At 41.1% G+C, this 19,084-nt stretch overlaps 1 protein-coding gene across 3 annotated transcripts in view; it reads right to left on the reverse strand.

The window, feature by feature from the left end:
- atrnl1a (attractin-like 1a) overlaps window positions 1-19,084 on the reverse strand; it is a 250,037-nt gene that overhangs the window by 134,783 nt on the left and 96,170 nt on the right. For all 3 annotated transcript variants that reach the window (XM_034898108.1, XM_034898107.1, XM_034898109.1), the window contains one exon: window positions 3,811-3,904. In XM_034898108.1, the coding sequence (XP_034753999.1) occupies window positions 3,811-3,904 (94 nt within the window). The remainder of the gene's footprint in view (window positions 1-3,810; window positions 3,905-19,084) is intronic.

A 19,084-nucleotide genomic window follows, 5' to 3' on the forward strand; every position in this document is an offset into this window, starting at 1 on the left:
GTCAGAGCAAATCAAAAGGTGAAAGCGACTGCAGTGGCTTAGAGATGGAACAAGTGAACACACACAAATACACAGCCTGTGTGGAGTCTGACGTGTGTTCATGCTATCTGTTTTCTGTTGAGGAGGAGTTGTTATTTTACCCCAGCTCATCACAGATCCTGCCATCTGACAACCTTTTTAATCACAATAGTGTGTTATGGTAACAGCTGCAACACCATTTCAGTTTTTTTCCCATCGATCACAGAAATATTTAATAGTCATTACTAGAGTAAATCTTATACCATTTTTCCATCCCAATAACAATACTTATACCTGAACTTGTGTATCAGCAGATACAGAGTACTGATCCGATACCAGTGTGTCGATAATATATTTTATTATGTTTTAACGGCTGTATACTACTCTCCCTGTATGGATGTGATATGATTTGTTGTCGGTCTGGCTCGGGTTAAACTCCCAATCAATGAATGCCCCAGAACTTAACAGAATTATCCAGTTTGTCAGTCACTTATAACGGGAAAAGAACAGAAATAAACTACTTTACCGTAGATTTTCTTTAGGGCTTTAGTACGTGGTATCTGATCGGTGCATAAACTCCAGTACTTCCTGATACTGATAACAGCGTTTTAGGCAGTATTGGTTCAACGATGTCTTAGAGGAATACCAAGGTAATACACTGATCAGAGTTGACAGGTAACATGTGGAGAGTCATTTAGTGTAAGGTCAGGCGGATGTGAGGAGACTTGGGATCACTCAAAGGTTGTGCTGAGGTAAGCGTAAGGCCGTAAGAGGCGAAAGTCAAAAGTTAAGGTTTAGAAAATGAACATAATAGGTCGCAGGTTTTATTTAAGATGTTATTGTGATAAATTGGTTGTATGGTTTGAAAAGATGTCACTCTGTATTAGTCTCAACATGCATCCTAAGGGAAAGACCTCTGTATTAAAACATCTGTATCTTTCCAGATTAAGCAGGCTACACTACATCCACACTACACCCCCACCTTCAAAATTCAATGACAGCGACATTTGTTCAGCATTTCCCCCAATGTTTGACTGTTCTGTAAATGACAGAATCTGATCAAACAGAGAATACCAACATCAACACTGCCGTCTCCACTGAACCATAGAGTGTCTGACTCTTAATAAACCAGAGTACCGCCAGGCCTCTCCAAGTTAAATTTAGTAGATTTTTGAGACCTTTTTTAATACCACCTAGGATGAACTTTAATGGTAACTTCACGGCAATAAAATGAAATCTCTGTGTGGATTTTAAACCTCAGAAAATAATTATTTACCAAGTCTGGCTATCACCAGACCAAGCCAAGCTCAGTAGAGTTTAGACTGAGCGTTGGTTCTGGGGAGTCTGCTCTGTATTTTCTCTTTCCCAACGGCCATAGTTCACATGACGCAACACAACAGGAAAGTCCTTCAACAAATGAGACCAACGACCCTGGTGACGTAGCAGCGGCAGCGGTATCTACGGGTTGCTGCGCTTCGCTGAACGTATCCAAGAAGCTGCTTGGTCTCTTCTCTGTCGGTTAAACCAATAGCGCGCCAGGTAGATGAGCCAGTTAGTGATTGACAGAATGGGCGGGGTTTACTCAGTCTACCAGTTACCAAGTAACGTTACCTGAATTTACTAAAAACATTTTTTCTAAGTGTAAAAACATAAAATGAATTAAATATTTGCCCCATTTAGAGCTTTTATGCGATGAAACTAAAACTACAAAATAAATGTAAATGTTACACGAACAAACTTTTTATTTAGGAAGCTGAGGCATTTATTAAATCCTAAGGAAGGAAGAAAAAAATGTATAACCTTTGTAATTTAATACTTTGCATATAAAATGTAATATTTTTAAGGAACTTAAAGATGAACTGAACTGAAAAACTAACTTTTGATAACTTGTTGGTTATGATAATTACAAATAAATTACACTAAAAAAAAAAAAAAAAAATCATAGCTTTTTTTAAGCAACACAAAAATTGTGTTTGTTAGTATTAGAATGCTGATAATATCGATGACGTCACTGGCATGGTAGGCCCTCCGAAGGTATACAGGCATCGGCTGCAGCACATAATATACACGTTTCAGCGCCCTGTCTCTGCTGCAGGAAGCATCGGGGGTGTTACTTACCGGTGGTCTATCGGTCTGCCCTGCACTGGAGACTGCAGGCCTCAGGTTTCAGTCTGTTGGACTTAACCTCAACAGTGACGCTGTTGTATCAAAAGCACAGCTTTCCAAATCGTCTGTCGCTAAACAATGCTACAGACTCAAAATCCAGGCGCTGTCGGAGGGCTAGCCCGTTTTAAGGCAGCTAGCTGCTAGCATTGAGTTGAGGACTGTTTTTTTCCTTGTCAAAGGCAGTCTGTGGAAATGTGTCGTAACCCCAGCTGCCCTATCCCTGTACAGTTCCTTACTGCAGCCAGGGGCAATACAGTATGACCCCCCCAGACTTATTTCTTCTTGTTTCCCCAGCCATATGTCCGCTAGCCTCCAACTCTTTGTCTGGTGTTCCTATGGCTGCGCTGCTAGTGCTAGTTAGCCACGGAGTAGCTTACCATGCCAGTGACGTAGTGGATTGTGGAATTCCAACATGGCGGCACCCATGTAACAAAAACAACACTTTCAACTTGCCATTTTATCCCTTTTAACAAATTCACCCATTTTAATAATTGTACCAGTGACAAGAAATAAAATACATCTGTTATATCACCATTATTCAAATTCCAGTTCAGTTCATCTTTAAGGATACTTTTTAGATTACATTTAAGACTAATACTCTTAAGACCCAGCTGCAACCCAGTAAACACTTACCACATAATGGAAGCAAATACAAGCCCAAGTTTATGAAACGTCTACAACACACACATCAATAAAACATACTATCATTTCAAATGAAGATACCAAATGCGTGTGACTGCTTTAGTTGTCTTATCATGGACACACACACATACACACGCACACACACGTCTCTGCTTTTTAGCCTGCTAGATTTATCGATGCAACAATTTTCAGTCTGTCTGTGCTGTGTTGGTCCGCCATTTAGGATAGTCTGGCCCAGTCAGAAACACACACACACACACACCCACCCACGTACGTGTTTATCATTGTTCTTTCTATCTTACCGACAACCATTAATAAGAATGAGTCAAATCTATTTCCATAAACTCTGGGAAGCGCTGGGCACCTCATGATTCTATATCGATTCAGAGGCCAATCATTAGATTCTAAACTGATTATTGATGCATCTCAATGCAACAATTGTTTATGTACATTTCCATGCGTGATTTAAAAAAATACATATTAATCTGAGTTTGTCCTATTTGCACATATACTGTACTTAGTTTGTCACATACAAGTTGTAATGAAACATGTTGTCTACTGGGGTTTTTATTTTGTAGTGATTTCCATGCTCAAGCCTTAAAGATGCTGAGTCACCTTCTCTCACAGTGATCGTCAACGGGCTGAGTCATGTTTAAAGGTGGAGAATCGGCTTCTTAGAACATGAAACATGAGGTGGTCACATGTAACGTGATAAAGTAGATCTACAGCCTTTATGTGTTATGCCTGCATATTGTATGTATGTCTTATAAGATTATATATAAAACATTGTTGTCCATTATCCCATCCTCTTTCAGTCACTGTTTTCGGATTAGTACATGTCTGGAGACATTAACTTTTAAATAAAATCTCTATATATCTTTTGTATCATTTAAGTGGGTTACCTACCAATGAAAGAGGCAGCAAAATGGGATTAGTATGGGCATTTAATCCTACTGCAGTTCCAGTGTATGACGGCATACTCACAGCTGACACTGGTCTCCCTTGATGCCCTTAGTGGTACAGAAGCACTTCCCTGTGTTGACGTGGCACACGTTGGCATGGCTGTTACACTTGCAGGCTGCAAGGAAAACACAATGGGTTGAAAAGAGAAAAAAGACAAATGTGTTAGGATTTAATCTCAGATATTTTCAGTATAATCTGTGGCGTGGAGACATGATGACATTTTCTGAACCCAAGATTTTCTCAGGGAGAACTCGTGGTGCCCCGGAGTAAACTCTAATGTTCTGCAGTGGCACTGCTCAGCATCCAGCACTTAAACCTGCATTCACTTTGTACACACAATAATCCTTCATCATTGTGGTTACCAATAATCCATCTGAGGAAAAGTATGCAGCCAAAGAGAGTGGGAGGAGGCAAGGGAAAGATACATGAGGGAGTGGAGGAGGGTGGAGGAGAGAAGGAAGGTACAGAAAAAGACGCAGAGTTGGAGAGAGAGAGAGACATATAGAGAGGGGGAAGTGTAATCAGGAGACAAAGGTAGGGGGAGTAAGAAAGATAGAACAGGACAAATTATTCATTTTCCGAGAAACACCAAAGCATCTTGTGGCTCTGAGTCATTCCCACTCAGCACTAATACCTTTCAAGTTGATGATGTTGATTAAAATGTTTTCTTTTGTTTCCTTGTTCTCAGGCAAGACCGAACCCCAACCAATCGGGCTGCTTGGTGGTGCGGGACATGCCTATAAGTTACGTGGGTTCCATAATAATGCAGTAATTAGCTGCCCCCTCTGGTTAACTTCTGGGACAGTTTGAACTGCGTGAGGTAACCTTCTGGATGGGGAAATGTCTCTTTGGGAAGCTATTTACCGTAGGTTGCCCGCTTTTGATTAGAGCCACCAAGATGGGAGCCTTTTCCTTTGGCGAGTCTAATCTTTTAATCGTTTTGTTATGCAAAGGCAGAGCATGATGTAGCCAGATGATTCACATGGAGCCGAGCATGTAATTTAGACACTAAATCACTTCTGCATGGGGTGACTAATGGCAGAGACAAACAACAACGGTCGCTATACCCTTGTGTTATGGTGTGCATGCGTGTGTGTTCACGTCCACACAAGGCCACTCTTGCCCGTGTCCCTCTCCAGCTGAATTGACTTTGTGCTTGTTCTTATTCTTCCCAATTGGCACGGAGACAGGGCCTATAATAAAACTGTTGTGTGCTCGGGTCAAGGTAAAGCCAAGGCACCGGCGGATAATGAGAGGAAAACAACCTCTCCTATCCCCACTCCTCCCTCTGCCTGGGAGGAGGGCCTGATCGGGTCACTTACACGAAAAAAAAACTAAACAGGAGACCTAAACCAAGCTTGAAATATTTAGATTTTTGAACACACACATGCGCGCACACACACACACACACACACAGAACACAATGAGTGGCAGAAAAACAAGGCAGCACAGAGGAGCATTTAAATGTTTGTTTGTTTGTTTGTTTGTTTTATTTGGATCCCCATTAGCTTCAGCATACACTAAAAGCTATTCTTCCTGGGGTCCAACAATCTTTTCTTGACAATACACATAACATTTCATTACACATACATACATACACACACAAAGTCAGCGGGCTGAAAGTCAAATTGACGTTCTTCAAATTGAAAATATAGCAGAGGCAGAAACCCTAACAAAATTCAACTTCAATCTATTACTTGAAATATCATTGACCAATCACAGAGAAAGAAAACCTTTCCAGAGATGCCCACTGAACTGTACAGATATGGGAGATGAAAGAGCCTTTTTTTATATATATAAAAAAAAGGCTTTTAGACTTAAGATAACAGAGAAATCACAGGAGCAGACTCGGGTCACCCTGCTGTTCAAACTATTTAGATTCAGCAGGCAGTCAACAAAGGCATACAAAGGACGCACATGGCAGAAATGATATAGCATTTATGAACTCACACAGATTTTGCCAATGGCACTTGTGAAAAAGCCAACTCAGACTGAGAAAAAAAGAATAAGCCAGATATGAAGAAATGTGGCTTAAAAAGCTGCCAGTCATTTTTACCGTTTTACTTTCGAAGAACCAACTTACTGAATACCACAATTAGGCCCGTCACAACTAGCACATAGAGCTATTGTGTGATTATTAATCTTTTTCCGTGATGGCGGTTTCTTTGTCTAACCTGGATACAGCGGGTTTTTTGTTGCATCTGCTTTTCTTTTTGCATAGTTTCTATATTTGCATATTTGGATTTGGTTGTGTGTATTTGCAGCACGTTTGCTGAATGTGTTGTCAAATTAATGAAGTTATTTTCTTAATATGTTTGCTTTTTGTCTATTTGCAATGTGTTTTCTTAAGATGCAGGGCGTCGGCCCCAGTGAATAACTGCTTGAAACTATTTGAAATGATAATATGGAAACGTAAACACTTGGTTATTAAACTTGTATTCAACGGTTATCTACAGTTGCTTGCTTAAGTCGACACACCCATGCTAAAGTAGATTAGAAAGAGGAATAAAATCATCTTTTAGAAATGTATCTTCTTTTTTTAAATAACGAATTAAGAAAATAATGAAATAACTGGCCTTTAAAAATAAATCTGACTGCCTCTCGTAAACTTATGGCCCCTGTATGTTAAGGAAGAACATTTATCTATTTACAATACATTATTCAGTCACAAAGAAAATTGGTGTCCTCAAAAGGTTGGATTTCCTAATCTTTTTGAACTAAGGCATTAAGATCAATTTCCAAAAGAGGCTTTTTATTCCTCTTTTTAATCAACTTTAGTATGGGGGTGTAAACTTGGTGATGTTCACTGATAAAACCGCTTTGTTCACAGAAACACACTGTTTTCTTTCTCCTCTGTGATATTCTGTGCAGAGGCTGCTGATCAATCTGTAAACTAGGCCTTCAGGCTGTTTCAGGATGTTACAACATGGAGTCCACCGAGAGGAGTCTCATCCGAGCCGTCAGTGTGCTGTCATTCTTCCAAGTGTACGGTATTCAAAGTGAACCTACTGAGGCTGCTGGGACAGTTGTGCACGACAGATACATGACTGGAAGCCTGCGTGACGGCTCACACTGCAGGCACTCTGCTAAATAGATGCACAATAACACAAACTGGTTTACTGAGGACAACGTGTGTGTGTGTGTGTGTGTGTGTGTGTGTATATATATATATATATATATATATATATATATATATATATATATATATATATATGAATGATGGGGTTGGTTGGCCTGCATTGTTCACCCGTAGACTTAATCATTGGTACACTCTAATTTATAAGGCTATGCTTGGTCTGCTTCCCCCATACCTTCAAACCTACATCATAAAGAAAGGTACAGGAAGATATTGTCTTCGTTCTGATGACTCATTACTGTTATCTGTCCCTCAAGTCCGGACTGAATTAGGAAAAGGGGCGTTTAAGTACGCGGCCCCCTATGCTTGGAATCAGCTGCAAATGGTCCTGAATCTTCAGGAGATGCTTTGAAAGTACTTTTAAATGACATGGAGGCTAAACACATTGGCTGTAGATGTTATGACTGATTATTCTGACGATCCTTGTTGTTATTCACCATTGTTGAAACTTAGATATTTTATGACCTTGTTACTCACTATTTATTAACAGCATAAAGTGTTTTATGTTTTATGTTCATGATATATGTTATTTGTTATATGTCTGCAACCTTGTTGTTTGTGCTGCTGCTTATCTTGGCCAGGACACTCTTGGAAAAGAGATTTTTAATAACAAAGAGTTTTTCTTTCTGGTTAAATAAAGGTAAAATAAAAAAATATATATATACTGCTGTCAAACGATTCAAATATTTCATTGTGATAAATGGCATTATGTCATAGTTTAGTGAAATGAATCACTTAATAAGCATAAAAAAATCTTAGTCAACTAATAACAAAACCACTGATTAGTCGACTAATCGACTAAGAGGGGACAGCCCTATACTGCACATCTGCGACTTCCAACAAAGATAGTATAGAAGAGATATGTCTCACTCTAGAGCTAAAACAGGATCGGTACCGTATTTGTGTTGTACTGCACCACAAATATGGTGTTGAAAATGAAACCATGTAAACCTATTCTGGTACAACCTCAAAATACAATTATGAACCTGAAAATGAGCTTAAAAGGGACACTTTAAATATTCAAATATTACTTGAATAGGTAAAAAAAAGAAAAATCATGAAATTTGAATGGTATTATAGAAGAGGACTCACAGCTCTAACATCCAGAAGTTAAACTCATCTTATCTGACTGAGTAAGATGGCTAAGAAGCACATTTACACTTCCTTAAAGACCATGAAACTGACGTGTCACAAACACTGTGGGGGAAACTTATTCTACCTCCACAGTACACACTAATATAGATATAGCTCTCTCAAGAATCCCACATTACTGGCTTTCAACATACAATAAATCCATTCAGTCAGTCAGGCTCTCTCACTAAACATGGAGATCCTTATTGTAAAACAGACTCTTGACTCTTGCAACCAGTCTGCAGATACAATCACATTCAAGTGCCCAGAGGTGAACTCAACTCAGTGTGAGAGACTAACCGGGGGTGTAGGTGGGAGAAGCACGGGATTCAAAAACAAGAGAGAAAGTAAATGATCGGACGGAGAAGAAAGCACATCACGTAGCACCACTTGCTGACAACACAGAAATAAGCAGCGGCATAAAGAAACCTGATCTCTTAGCAAAAAAAGGCTGATTTGATATAAATCATATTTCCCACGACTGGTGCAAGGCCCCTGAAGAGAGTACAATTTCTCACCCCACTGCCTCTACATGTACACACAATACAAAGATCCCCATTGTCCGGGTGTGTGTGTGGGTGGGAACTGGTGTGTGTGTGTGTGTGTGTGTGTGTGTGTGAGTGAATGAGTGTGTCAGACAGAGACAAGTAGAGCTGAGATGAGTTAGGAAACATGGGAGAATAGTCCTGGGCTCCGTCTTGTTCCTGAGGCGCGTGTAGTTATAAAGCTCAAGATAGCTTATAACCTCCTCTGTTCTGAATGAAAGTGAAAAGTTCACATCATGAATAAAAAGAAGCCATTTGTGCTTTACCATTTCTCTTCTGCTCTTTAGGAATGTCTCCATCCAAACTATTTGAAATTGAAAGAAAGAAAAGAAAAACTGAATGGTGTAAGCTCCCGCTCCCGCCATTCAGTTGCCAAAAAAATTATCTTTTAGTAAAATTGGGGACGTCAGTCTTAAAGCGCTTGGAGACACCAGTATTCAGTAAATATTACACCACTACACCGATACCTATACCACTTTGGAAGAGGTGAAAATAACACATGTATACTACAAGAGAGAAACAGCATGGTTTATGTTCCAGACTGCATGTGATTGGCATAAAGTGACCACGTCTGTGAAGAGGAGACTTGAGGGTACCTATTAGGTTGGGTAACAAACTCAGTAGTTTCTTAGGTTTTGGGTTTAGTTTTGTAGGATATAAATACCGTCATCGTAGAGCCTGCTACAGCCTCTGAAGGACAGTAATGTCGACCGGAACCACCTGCAGTCCTGCGTGTCTCTGAGGGTTAACATTAGTGTGACTCTTCGACCCAATCAGCTGGCTAGGCCAGTCTGGGCCTGCTTGTGCAGGCCACTGTACTGACAATGTTTAATGTTCATGACAAATTTTTGTATATAAAAAGCATCAATAAAGTGAAATATGTTAATGGTGACATTATCTGTATTTTCTAATATTAGTCTTATTGTGTATCATAGTGGCTTATTTAGACGGACTTAGCTCTGACACATAAAGTTAGCAGCTAATTAACAAGTGACGGCTTCTATCCCTTGTTTTCTACATGATGTAAGGCATACTTATCTAGTTGTGCGGCCTATACTCTGCTTTTCCAACTTTTTTTGGAACTAATGATGTGGGGTTGTATAACGTACTTGCCAGTCAGCTACAGCAGATGGTTGTCGGCACGATCCCAGCTGCGCAATGTCCTGCTGTGGAGGGGGGGGCAGTGCTTTACTTTGCTGTCAGACAGCCCTTTAAAAACAGTCATCTTACCTCACACTGTCACACAACACTGTCTCGATCGGTTGGTTTGTTTGTGATAGTGTGTCCAAACTTTCCCTTAAAGGTAAAACACTTTAAGATGCTACTATTCTGCCAAATAAAATCTTGGAGTGGGAATGATTGGAGGATGGTTAATTGGTGTTGTTATGAATCAAAATTACATTCACAGTCAACATTTATTTCCCATAATGCTTTCGAAATGTCACATTTTTTTAAATTCCTTTTCTTCCCTGTGCCACGGACCGACCCTACTTTACGCTCCAGATTATGATCATTCATATGCTCATCTCAATGAATATTTTTTCATCATCTTCATCATCAATGTCACCTTCCACCTAGTGCTGACTCCTGCTTTTTCTTTGTCCAGTTTCACAAACGGGGCAGTTTGGTTAGATAAAAGACGACGGGGCTGTGTTTAATGAAGGGATAGTGGCAAATGGTCGAGGGCAAAGGGGGCAAACATGAAAAGGAGAGAGGAAGGAAAATCTGTAAAATATGTGGGAACACAACCATGCATATCTTATACATATATTCGCATACAAAGACAAAAATGATTTTGCGGTCTTAATGAATCAAAGAGCCCTCAAATATAGTTTCCTTCCTTCAGCAGAATCTGATCAGTTAACCGTCCAACTTTTCTCCCAGTCAATCAGCTTAGGCCTGTTTATGGCCCATCCACTGAAATAATTAGAAATTAAAGTAAGAAGCCAATGTTGTAAAATGTAGGGAGTAGAAAGTACCGATATTAATTTGTTCAAATGTAAGGAGTAAAAGTAAATAGTCAGCAAAAAAATAAATACTTTGTTACTTTCCATCTCTGCTAGTTGTGGAGAACAAGTGCATACTTCTTGTCTCCATGGTCAAAACCAACTCATTTTTTGTAAATAATGAGACGTCGTCCCTGAGACTTTGTTTTGCTCTACCGGTGTCTTTCTCTTTAGCGGCAACTGGTTTGACCGGTTTGAAATGCGAGTGATGGAAGACGGGCTTGATTGCAGTCTGTTTCTGTGAGAGAAACACTAAGCTGCACCGCATGTTCTGCCTCATCACAGATTGAAAGCAGATCTGACTACAGGAGCCATTTACCTCACACTTGCGGAGTACACATACCGGTCAGAACACATTCTCACCACAAATGAACCGCTACAGAGACCACCTCATCAAGTAGGCCTTGGTACACTTGTTTGTTCCACTGTTTATGTGCATCTGAGTGAGACAGCTGCATTTACACCCGCCCAATGATCCGCACCAGCCACTTTTTAGCCGCATTAAAGTGAAAAACATGAATTGCTGAGTCTCTATGACCCTATCCTGTCCTGATCATGATAACCTACTCCTGGACATTGCACCGTCATCACTCACTGTAGAAGAGGGGCCGTGATGATAATCCAGCATAAAGGCATCATGTCCTCTCCTAGGCTGGGACACACATTCAGTTTGATAAAGAACGACTTTATAGTGGAAAAACGTTACAGCGTTTACAGTCCCACCTGCCATACAGGTTGGCAGGACGTCTTTCGCTGTACGTTTTGTTGTTAAATGTGAGATAATGGAGTCACACACATCTCGTCGTCATATCAGAAACAAGGAAATGAATTTGACCTGTTCTCACTCCTGCTTGGTCAATGGCAGCACCTGGGACTGCCAGGATTGTCGTGACACAGGTTTTCAATCAACATCTTTCAGTGATACAGGCCAATGATTGGTCTGGGCCCGTAAGCAACTGCGTACCCTGCTCACCGATAGTTATGCGTCTGAATCTCTCAACTGGCTACCTGCCAATGATACAGGTAGACTGACAGTGTTACCCGCCAATAGCAAAATTTACCTGCATGCCCTGCTAGTGTGATTCAACCAAACTAAGCAAGGCAGGTGTGAAAGTCCACTAACCCTACTGCTTGTTTGAAATGATAGCATAGTGATATTAATTGAATGCTGGTGAGCTGAAAGCAATAAATGAAAGCACAAAGTCTCAAAAGAAGCAGTTTATACGAGAAAAGACGTGATTCACAGCCGCAGTTGACTGGAGATCAAAAAGAATGCAAAAGCTGTTCAAAATCATATTAATATAACCGTTAGTACGTGTGAGGTTCTGTGTGTAGGTCTTGTGTGTGTGTCTTTTGGTTTTTCTATACGCCCATATGTCGACCAGGAAGACGCCATGAATATAGCCACAAAAGGGAAGATGACTGGATACTGCCAAGAAGGCTGGCTAGTGGCGCCACAGGTACATAAACCCACACACGTTTGAAAGCACAAATACACATACATTTATAAACCCACACACGAGTGCGGATTTGGCAGCTTCTCCACAGAGAAGACTGAATGGAGCGACTCTGCAGGCAGCATCCCTGTCTGCTCCTGCATCTAAAGCTCAACAACAGCTGGCTATGTCTGATCCATCAAACACACACACACACACACACACACACACACACACACACACACACACACACACACACACACGCACACGCACACGCACACGCACACGCACACGCGCTACCCTACTGTCCTGTCTGTCCTAGTCTCTGGTTGTTGCAGCTGGGCTGCCAGCTTCTTACAGAGACAGCACTCAACATCTCTATAGCTCCTGCACTGAACACAGATCGACAAAGAACACCCACAGTTGCACCCTGCATAGACAATATACATCAAAATCTCAAAAGTAGGGACAGAGACAGGAGGAGGTGGGAGGGAAAACAACATTGGTTGGGACATAAAAGACCAACCCCACCAAAAAAAAACACAGCATTGGTTGTTCATTCAAATGTGTTCCTGACAGGCGACCTCTTGTGATAGTTCATAAATAATGATACTTGTTTCAAGAGCGGGGCTTGTGATGTTGTTGCATTGCCAGAAATTCTGCTGCAGCGCCAGATGTCCAAACAGCATTCAAGGATGGCAGAAAAACGTGCTCTGGTTTATTGGCATTTCTTGCAACCAATCATATTCGGCTTGGGCGGTTCTAAGTGCCGTACAGAGCCATGGCTGCCCTGCTAAATAGCCTCGGGAAGGAACATGTTTTGGTGGAACATATGTACGTAGGGCTACAAAATTATAGCCAATATGATAATCACGATTGTGTTTGATCAGTATTTAAATCTTAATTATCACGATTTGTTGATTTTAACCAAAATAATTTTTTGTCATATAGGCTAATTATAACTGCTTTCACATCCATATTGTGCTACATTCCTCCTATGTTGAAGTGGTATGTTATCTATCAGACAAAATATCAACGGGGATTTTGGTACCTCATTACGGTGCCACTTACATGTCTGTGTTGCTCTCTGATGCTCCAAAACAGACGTTAGAGGCAACAGAAACATTGCTGTATGTCACGCTAGAAACACTAATACCACGTTACACAGCAGCTAACGTTAACCTTAGCTACAGTAGTAACAAAAACAAAAAAATGAATGTCAGAAGTGTGGACTGGCGCTGTTGCCACTGTGTCTCTCCGTATTGCTGGGAGCCAGGTGTGAGTTAATGGGGATGGGACTGCACGGAGAGAAAGAGGAGAGATCCAAACACAGGCGCGGCTTTACAGAAGAAATGGGTCATGCAACACATGAAAGAAAAACCAAAACAGGACCCTTCTATGAACAGAATGACACATTTAAAATATTGCTCAATCCTGCAAATTTGATAGTGGGAAGCCAAAATCGTGATCTTGATTAAATTTGTATAAATTGTGCAGGCATATGTGTACGTTCAAAAGAAACCTCAGATAGTCTAGCTAGCTGTCTGGATTTACCCTGCAGAGATCTAAGGGCCAGGTAACCAAAGTCCTCAGACTGGACAGATAGTCTAGCTAGCTGTCTGGATTTACCCTGCAGAGATCTGAGGACCAGGTAACCATAGTCCTCAGACTGGAAAGATAGTCTAGCTAGCTGTCTGGATTTACCCTGCAGAGATCTGAGGACCAGGTAACCATAGTCCTCCAAAATCCACCGGAGGTTAAAATGACAAAACAAAGAAGGAGGACGTTAACCGAAATCCGGCCGAAAATGAGACACATCCGGCAGCACATCATTTCTTGGAGACAGGGTTGTGGTGGGACAGCACAATGACCAACCTCACATTCCTTGCATCGGTTATGCAGAAAGAAAACAGTGTTAGAGGACAGTCTTCGGTCACTTGTCCACAAGAGGCTGCTTGGCAGAAAAACATAAATACGGGAAGTGTTTGATCAAATGACCAACTCTGCCATTTTAGTGAGGGTGGATCTTCATTGGACCCTCTACAGTTTGCCTACAAGCCTCGTCTGAGAGTGGACGACGCTGTGATCTATCTGCTGCAGCGAGCTCATTTGCACCTGGATGGTGGCGGTGGCACTGTGAGAATCAAATTTTTTTATTTCTCCAGTGCATTCAACACCATCCAGCCACTGCTAATTGGTGAGAAGCTGCAGGTGGAGGGTGTCGGTGCATCCACAGTCTCCTGGATCACTAACTACCTGACAGACAGACCACAATTTGTCCATCTGGACCGTGTTCTGTCTGATGTGGTGGTGAGTGGTACCGGGGCCCCACATGGGACTGTGCTGTCTCCTTTTCTGCTCAACTTGTACACCACAGACTTCCAGTATAACTCAGAGTCATGTCACCTACAGAAGTTTTCTGATGACTCTGCAGTGGTTGGTTGTATAAGGGATGGACAGGAAGGGGAGTACAGGGCACTGGTGGATGACTTTGTGGAATGGTCTGGTAAGAATCACCTGCTGTTGAACGTGGACAATACCAGAGGGATGGTGATCAACTTCAGGAGGAAGGGAACGGCTCTGCATCCCCTTTGCATCCTGGGAAGAGACGTGGACATGGTGGAGGAGTATAGATACATGGGTGTCCACATCGACAGCCGGCTGAACTGGAAGATCAACAGCACTGCTGTTTACAAGAAGAGGATGAGCACACTATTTCCTGCGGAAGCTGGGATCCTTCAGTGTGTGCAGCAGGATGTTGGAGATGTTCTACCAGTCTGTTCTGGCCAGCGCTCTGTTCCCCCCCCCCTGCCATCTGCTGGGGCAGCAGCATCAGAGCCAGCGACACAAACAGACTGAACAAACTGATCAGGAAGACTGGCTCCGTGATCGGCTGCAAACAGGACACGTTTGAAGCTGTGGTGGAGAGGAGGTCACTGAACGGTTATGTATTGTGGATAACCCATCCATGGAAATCATTCTTACCACGGGCAATAAAACTCTAACACTTCATCACTGGGTGCTAGATAAGACTCTGAGATGCCACAATACTGCACTAAGTGCAACCTGCACAATTTGTTTATTTACATTGTAGCATACTATTTAAGCAGTTGCACATTTTGTATTACCATCCTGTATATATTCAAATCTTTGTTCTTTTTTTATTCCTATTATTACTATTTCATGTATATTGTATGTATGCATATTGTATCCTAGTATTTAGTATCATATTTATATTCTGTGTTGTTGCTTTACCATAATTTCCCTTTTTTTGGATCAATAAATATCTATCTATCTAAGGAGAAAGTTGACGTTTGAAATGATTGACTGCTGTACAAATGAGGCTGAAGTAAAGGGTTTGTGTCATTGTTGACAAGACATTTTGAAATAATACAGGTTAAACCTACCAATACTTATATAAGGTAACATTTACATGCCCATAACCAACACTGGGGCAACATAACTAGAGAAAGAAATTCTCCACAATTCATATCAAGCACTTCCCCCTCTCTCCCTCCTTCTCGCTCTCTTAATACATTTATCACATCCAGTGATAACTTAAAATCTTTAATCTTGGTCTTTGTATTTCCTGCTGGAACAATAAGAGACCAAGCAAACACTAGACGTCCTGTCTAGGCCCAACGAGAAACAAGCAGTGAGCTGAGCTGAAGCTGGAAGAAATGATGAAACCCAACAAAACAACCTCAAGACCCAACAGCAACCTTTGACTTGTGTCTCTATGCATCACAACAAGCAGTATGACTGAAAGTCCTTAGACAGCTAGAGCGAGCACCTGGAGTAGTGCACATAGAGAGAGAGAGAGAAAGAGAATAGAGAGAGATGGAGACGGGGGGATGCTGATGTGAATCATGCAAAATTTATGGAAGCAATAAAACTGTTCAGCGTGAGGTGCCGATGGCATAGGAGCGCTATGAGCTGAAGTACCGGGTAGCAAAAGATAACAAGCACAAGAAGAAAGAATACAAGCCCAAGTCTCGCCTGGAACACAATTCAGAGGGAAGCATGAAGGTGGGGGTGCTGGTTGTAATGTCAGAAAACAAGAGCCCAGGCAGAAAGATGCTTGATCGTTTGCACTATGGCTGCACAATTAAGACCAACTTTATCAAAATTGCAATACTGACAAGTGAGATTGTTCAAATCACAGGGGGGGGAATGCAATATATTTGTTAAAGGCAAAATATGTCAAACCAAATAAAGTATTGGCGCTGCAGAGATGTCCCGACCTACAAATCCTATCCTACAGACTACAGAAAGAAAATCTTTGTTTGGTACAGATCTTTGCAAAATTACACTGTAATCATTGTCAGTGTTTCCCATACATAGGCTTTACTTGGGCCCACCGCCCAGGTAGACTGAGACCCGCCCAGGTAGACTGAGACCCGCCCAGGTAGACTGAGACCCGCCCAGGTAGACTGAGACCCGCCCTGGTAGACTGAGACCCGCCCAGGTAGATAACATCCAAATTCAAATTCTTCTTCCTGGTTGGGTTGCAACACGCCCCATAACCACAGCCCAATGGAGCCGAATCAGACTCATATTCTGACTAGAATCGGAGTGTGACGACGTCAGGCTACGTCATTCTTACATTTTTTGAAAATAAAGTGTATTTGAAAAACACAAGAGAACACACTAAGTGTGAGTATTTTAAAAACTACCACAAGCAAATCATTTTTAAACAGCTTCACTTATGACCATCATTCCTGCAGTTCTGCTGGAGATGAGTCGGGCAGGAGAATTGGTTTTTTTGTTCAAGGATTTAACCCATTGATCGTCCAGATAACCACCTCAACGCTAGATGGGTGTATAAATGTTCCCTGTTAGGTTGTATTGTTCAGTAAATTTCAAGAGTTTGAATTGAAATTAATAAAAAGGAGAATTTTTATTTAACTTGTCTTCACTATCAACAATCTTTATAATGAAACCACATACGGGTAACAGGACTTCTTTTCTATATAGACTTACCATTTGGATTACTTTTCAGTTAATTGTTTGATGCCTTAAATGTGGAAAACTGCAGACCACCATTCCCCGAGCCAAAGGTTACATCTTCAAATTGCTTCTTAAATCAGAGCAACAATACAAAACCTGACAGTATCTCATTTACAATAATATAAAACTGAAAAAAAGCCCAATATCCTAACATTTGAGAAAATTTACCCAGTGATTGTTTTATTTGAATCCGCCCCAATTCGGTTATTTCACGATACATGGCCATAGAATGGATGTGCATTGTGATTTTCATTTATTGTGACTTGATAGGATTGAGTACTGGGATATTCTTTCCCTTCTTTAACAAAACCAAAAGTTGAAAATTCTACACTTCTAGAGACAATATAGCATGAAACCTCTCTAAAAGCTAATTGTTTTCTAAGAAGAATGCACATTACATGTCAGTCGGTCAGTCTGACATTCATTTCATTGTTAAAGAAGAACATCACATGGACTTGCTGCATCTTTTGCTTTCAGTCTGTTTAGCTGGAAACGGACATGATGGAGTCAGAGGTCCTGCATTAACAGAAATATTCAGAAGAATCATTGAAATGAAAAAAATAAAAGATTGTAGGGGAAACAAAATATTTAAAAAGAATTGTTGCATAAAACAATACATACGTGAACCAATTCTTTTCCCCCACCCCTAATATTTCCGCTTGATAAATGATCAAGGTATGCCTTCAGCACAAGTTGACCACTAACAGTCCCTGAGGGGATGTGGTCTCTACCTTGCCCCATGACTAGACATTGCATTGTTGAGGAGGCAGAGCCTCTGTAAAACCCGGACAGAGACACATAAATCCACCTTAAGTCTCTCTTTATCTTCAAGCACCACTGTTAACGTGCCATTAAGCAAACCACAAACCACACAGCCACTCAGTGACAAGACTGTGGTTGCACTACTTCCAGGTGCGAATGTTTCCAGCTGCAAAGCAAGAGAGTTCACTCCGGTACAAACCGTTCCCAGTGATAAAACGGGATGTTTAGAAAACATCAGCGTGTCTCTCCGCTGTAATAAAAACCAGACGCGAAATCAACAGAACAAAGACTCCCAGGACGTGAACAACAACATGCAGCTTTCCCTTCAGCGCCTAAAATGTGTTTGCAAATGTTCTCCCGTGAGGGACTAAACAGACATTAGAGCCCGACCGATATATCGGCAGGCCGATATTATCGGCCGATATTAGGCATTTCCCAATCTATTGGAATCAGCATTTATAATGGCCGATTTTGATAAGAATAACTTATAATGAAAAAATGACTGATAAGTTCAATATTTAAAAAAATAAAAACGGACTGTCAAACATGTTATGAGTGTTGGTGCGTAGTCTGTCCACCAGAGGACGCTCTACAACGTCCCTGTTGGAAACAGTTTCTTTTTTTGTTCAAAAGGACTTTAAGTTTCACACCTTAAGTTTGTATTTTTATACATTTTATTTATCAGAACTTTAATAAATGTTGATGTTCCTCTGTTCTGGGACAATAAAACAAATTATCATTATTATAGGGATAACTACAAATAACTGTTATTGAAATTTGTTTTGTAACTTGTTTCTGGATTATTATTTTTTATATATATGTATTGGCCAATATATCCAATATATCTTCCTTGGTCGGACTCTAATGGACATCAGACTTGTTGTTAGCTGCAGCTCTTAAGGTTGGGTGAGTTTGATTTGGTATAGGTGCAGGACAAGGTGAATGCTGCATTCAGAGAAACACACACACACACACACACACACACACACACACGATTTGACAAGGTTAGTTAATCATGTGTCACAGGGAAACGGACAGACTCCCCTCTCCTCTGTCTGTCCTCCATCTCTTCTTCTATTTATCCCTCCATCTCTTCTTGCATTCCTTCGCTGTCTCTCTATCCAAGGGCACTTTTCACCAACATTGACCTTGTACATCTCCCTACATTCAGGTTTCATTCAGGTTTTTCTTTCTGTGTCTGCCTGTCTCTGTTTCCCTCGCTCACTCAAGCTCCCCCAATGCCTCTCTCACACCCTTCCTTCTCTCTTT

This window comes from Etheostoma cragini, chromosome 17 (genome assembly GCF_013103735.1).
Source record: "Etheostoma cragini isolate CJK2018 chromosome 17, CSU_Ecrag_1.0, whole genome shotgun sequence".
Classification (NCBI taxonomy): Eukaryota; Metazoa; Chordata; class Actinopteri; order Perciformes; family Percidae; genus Etheostoma; species Etheostoma cragini.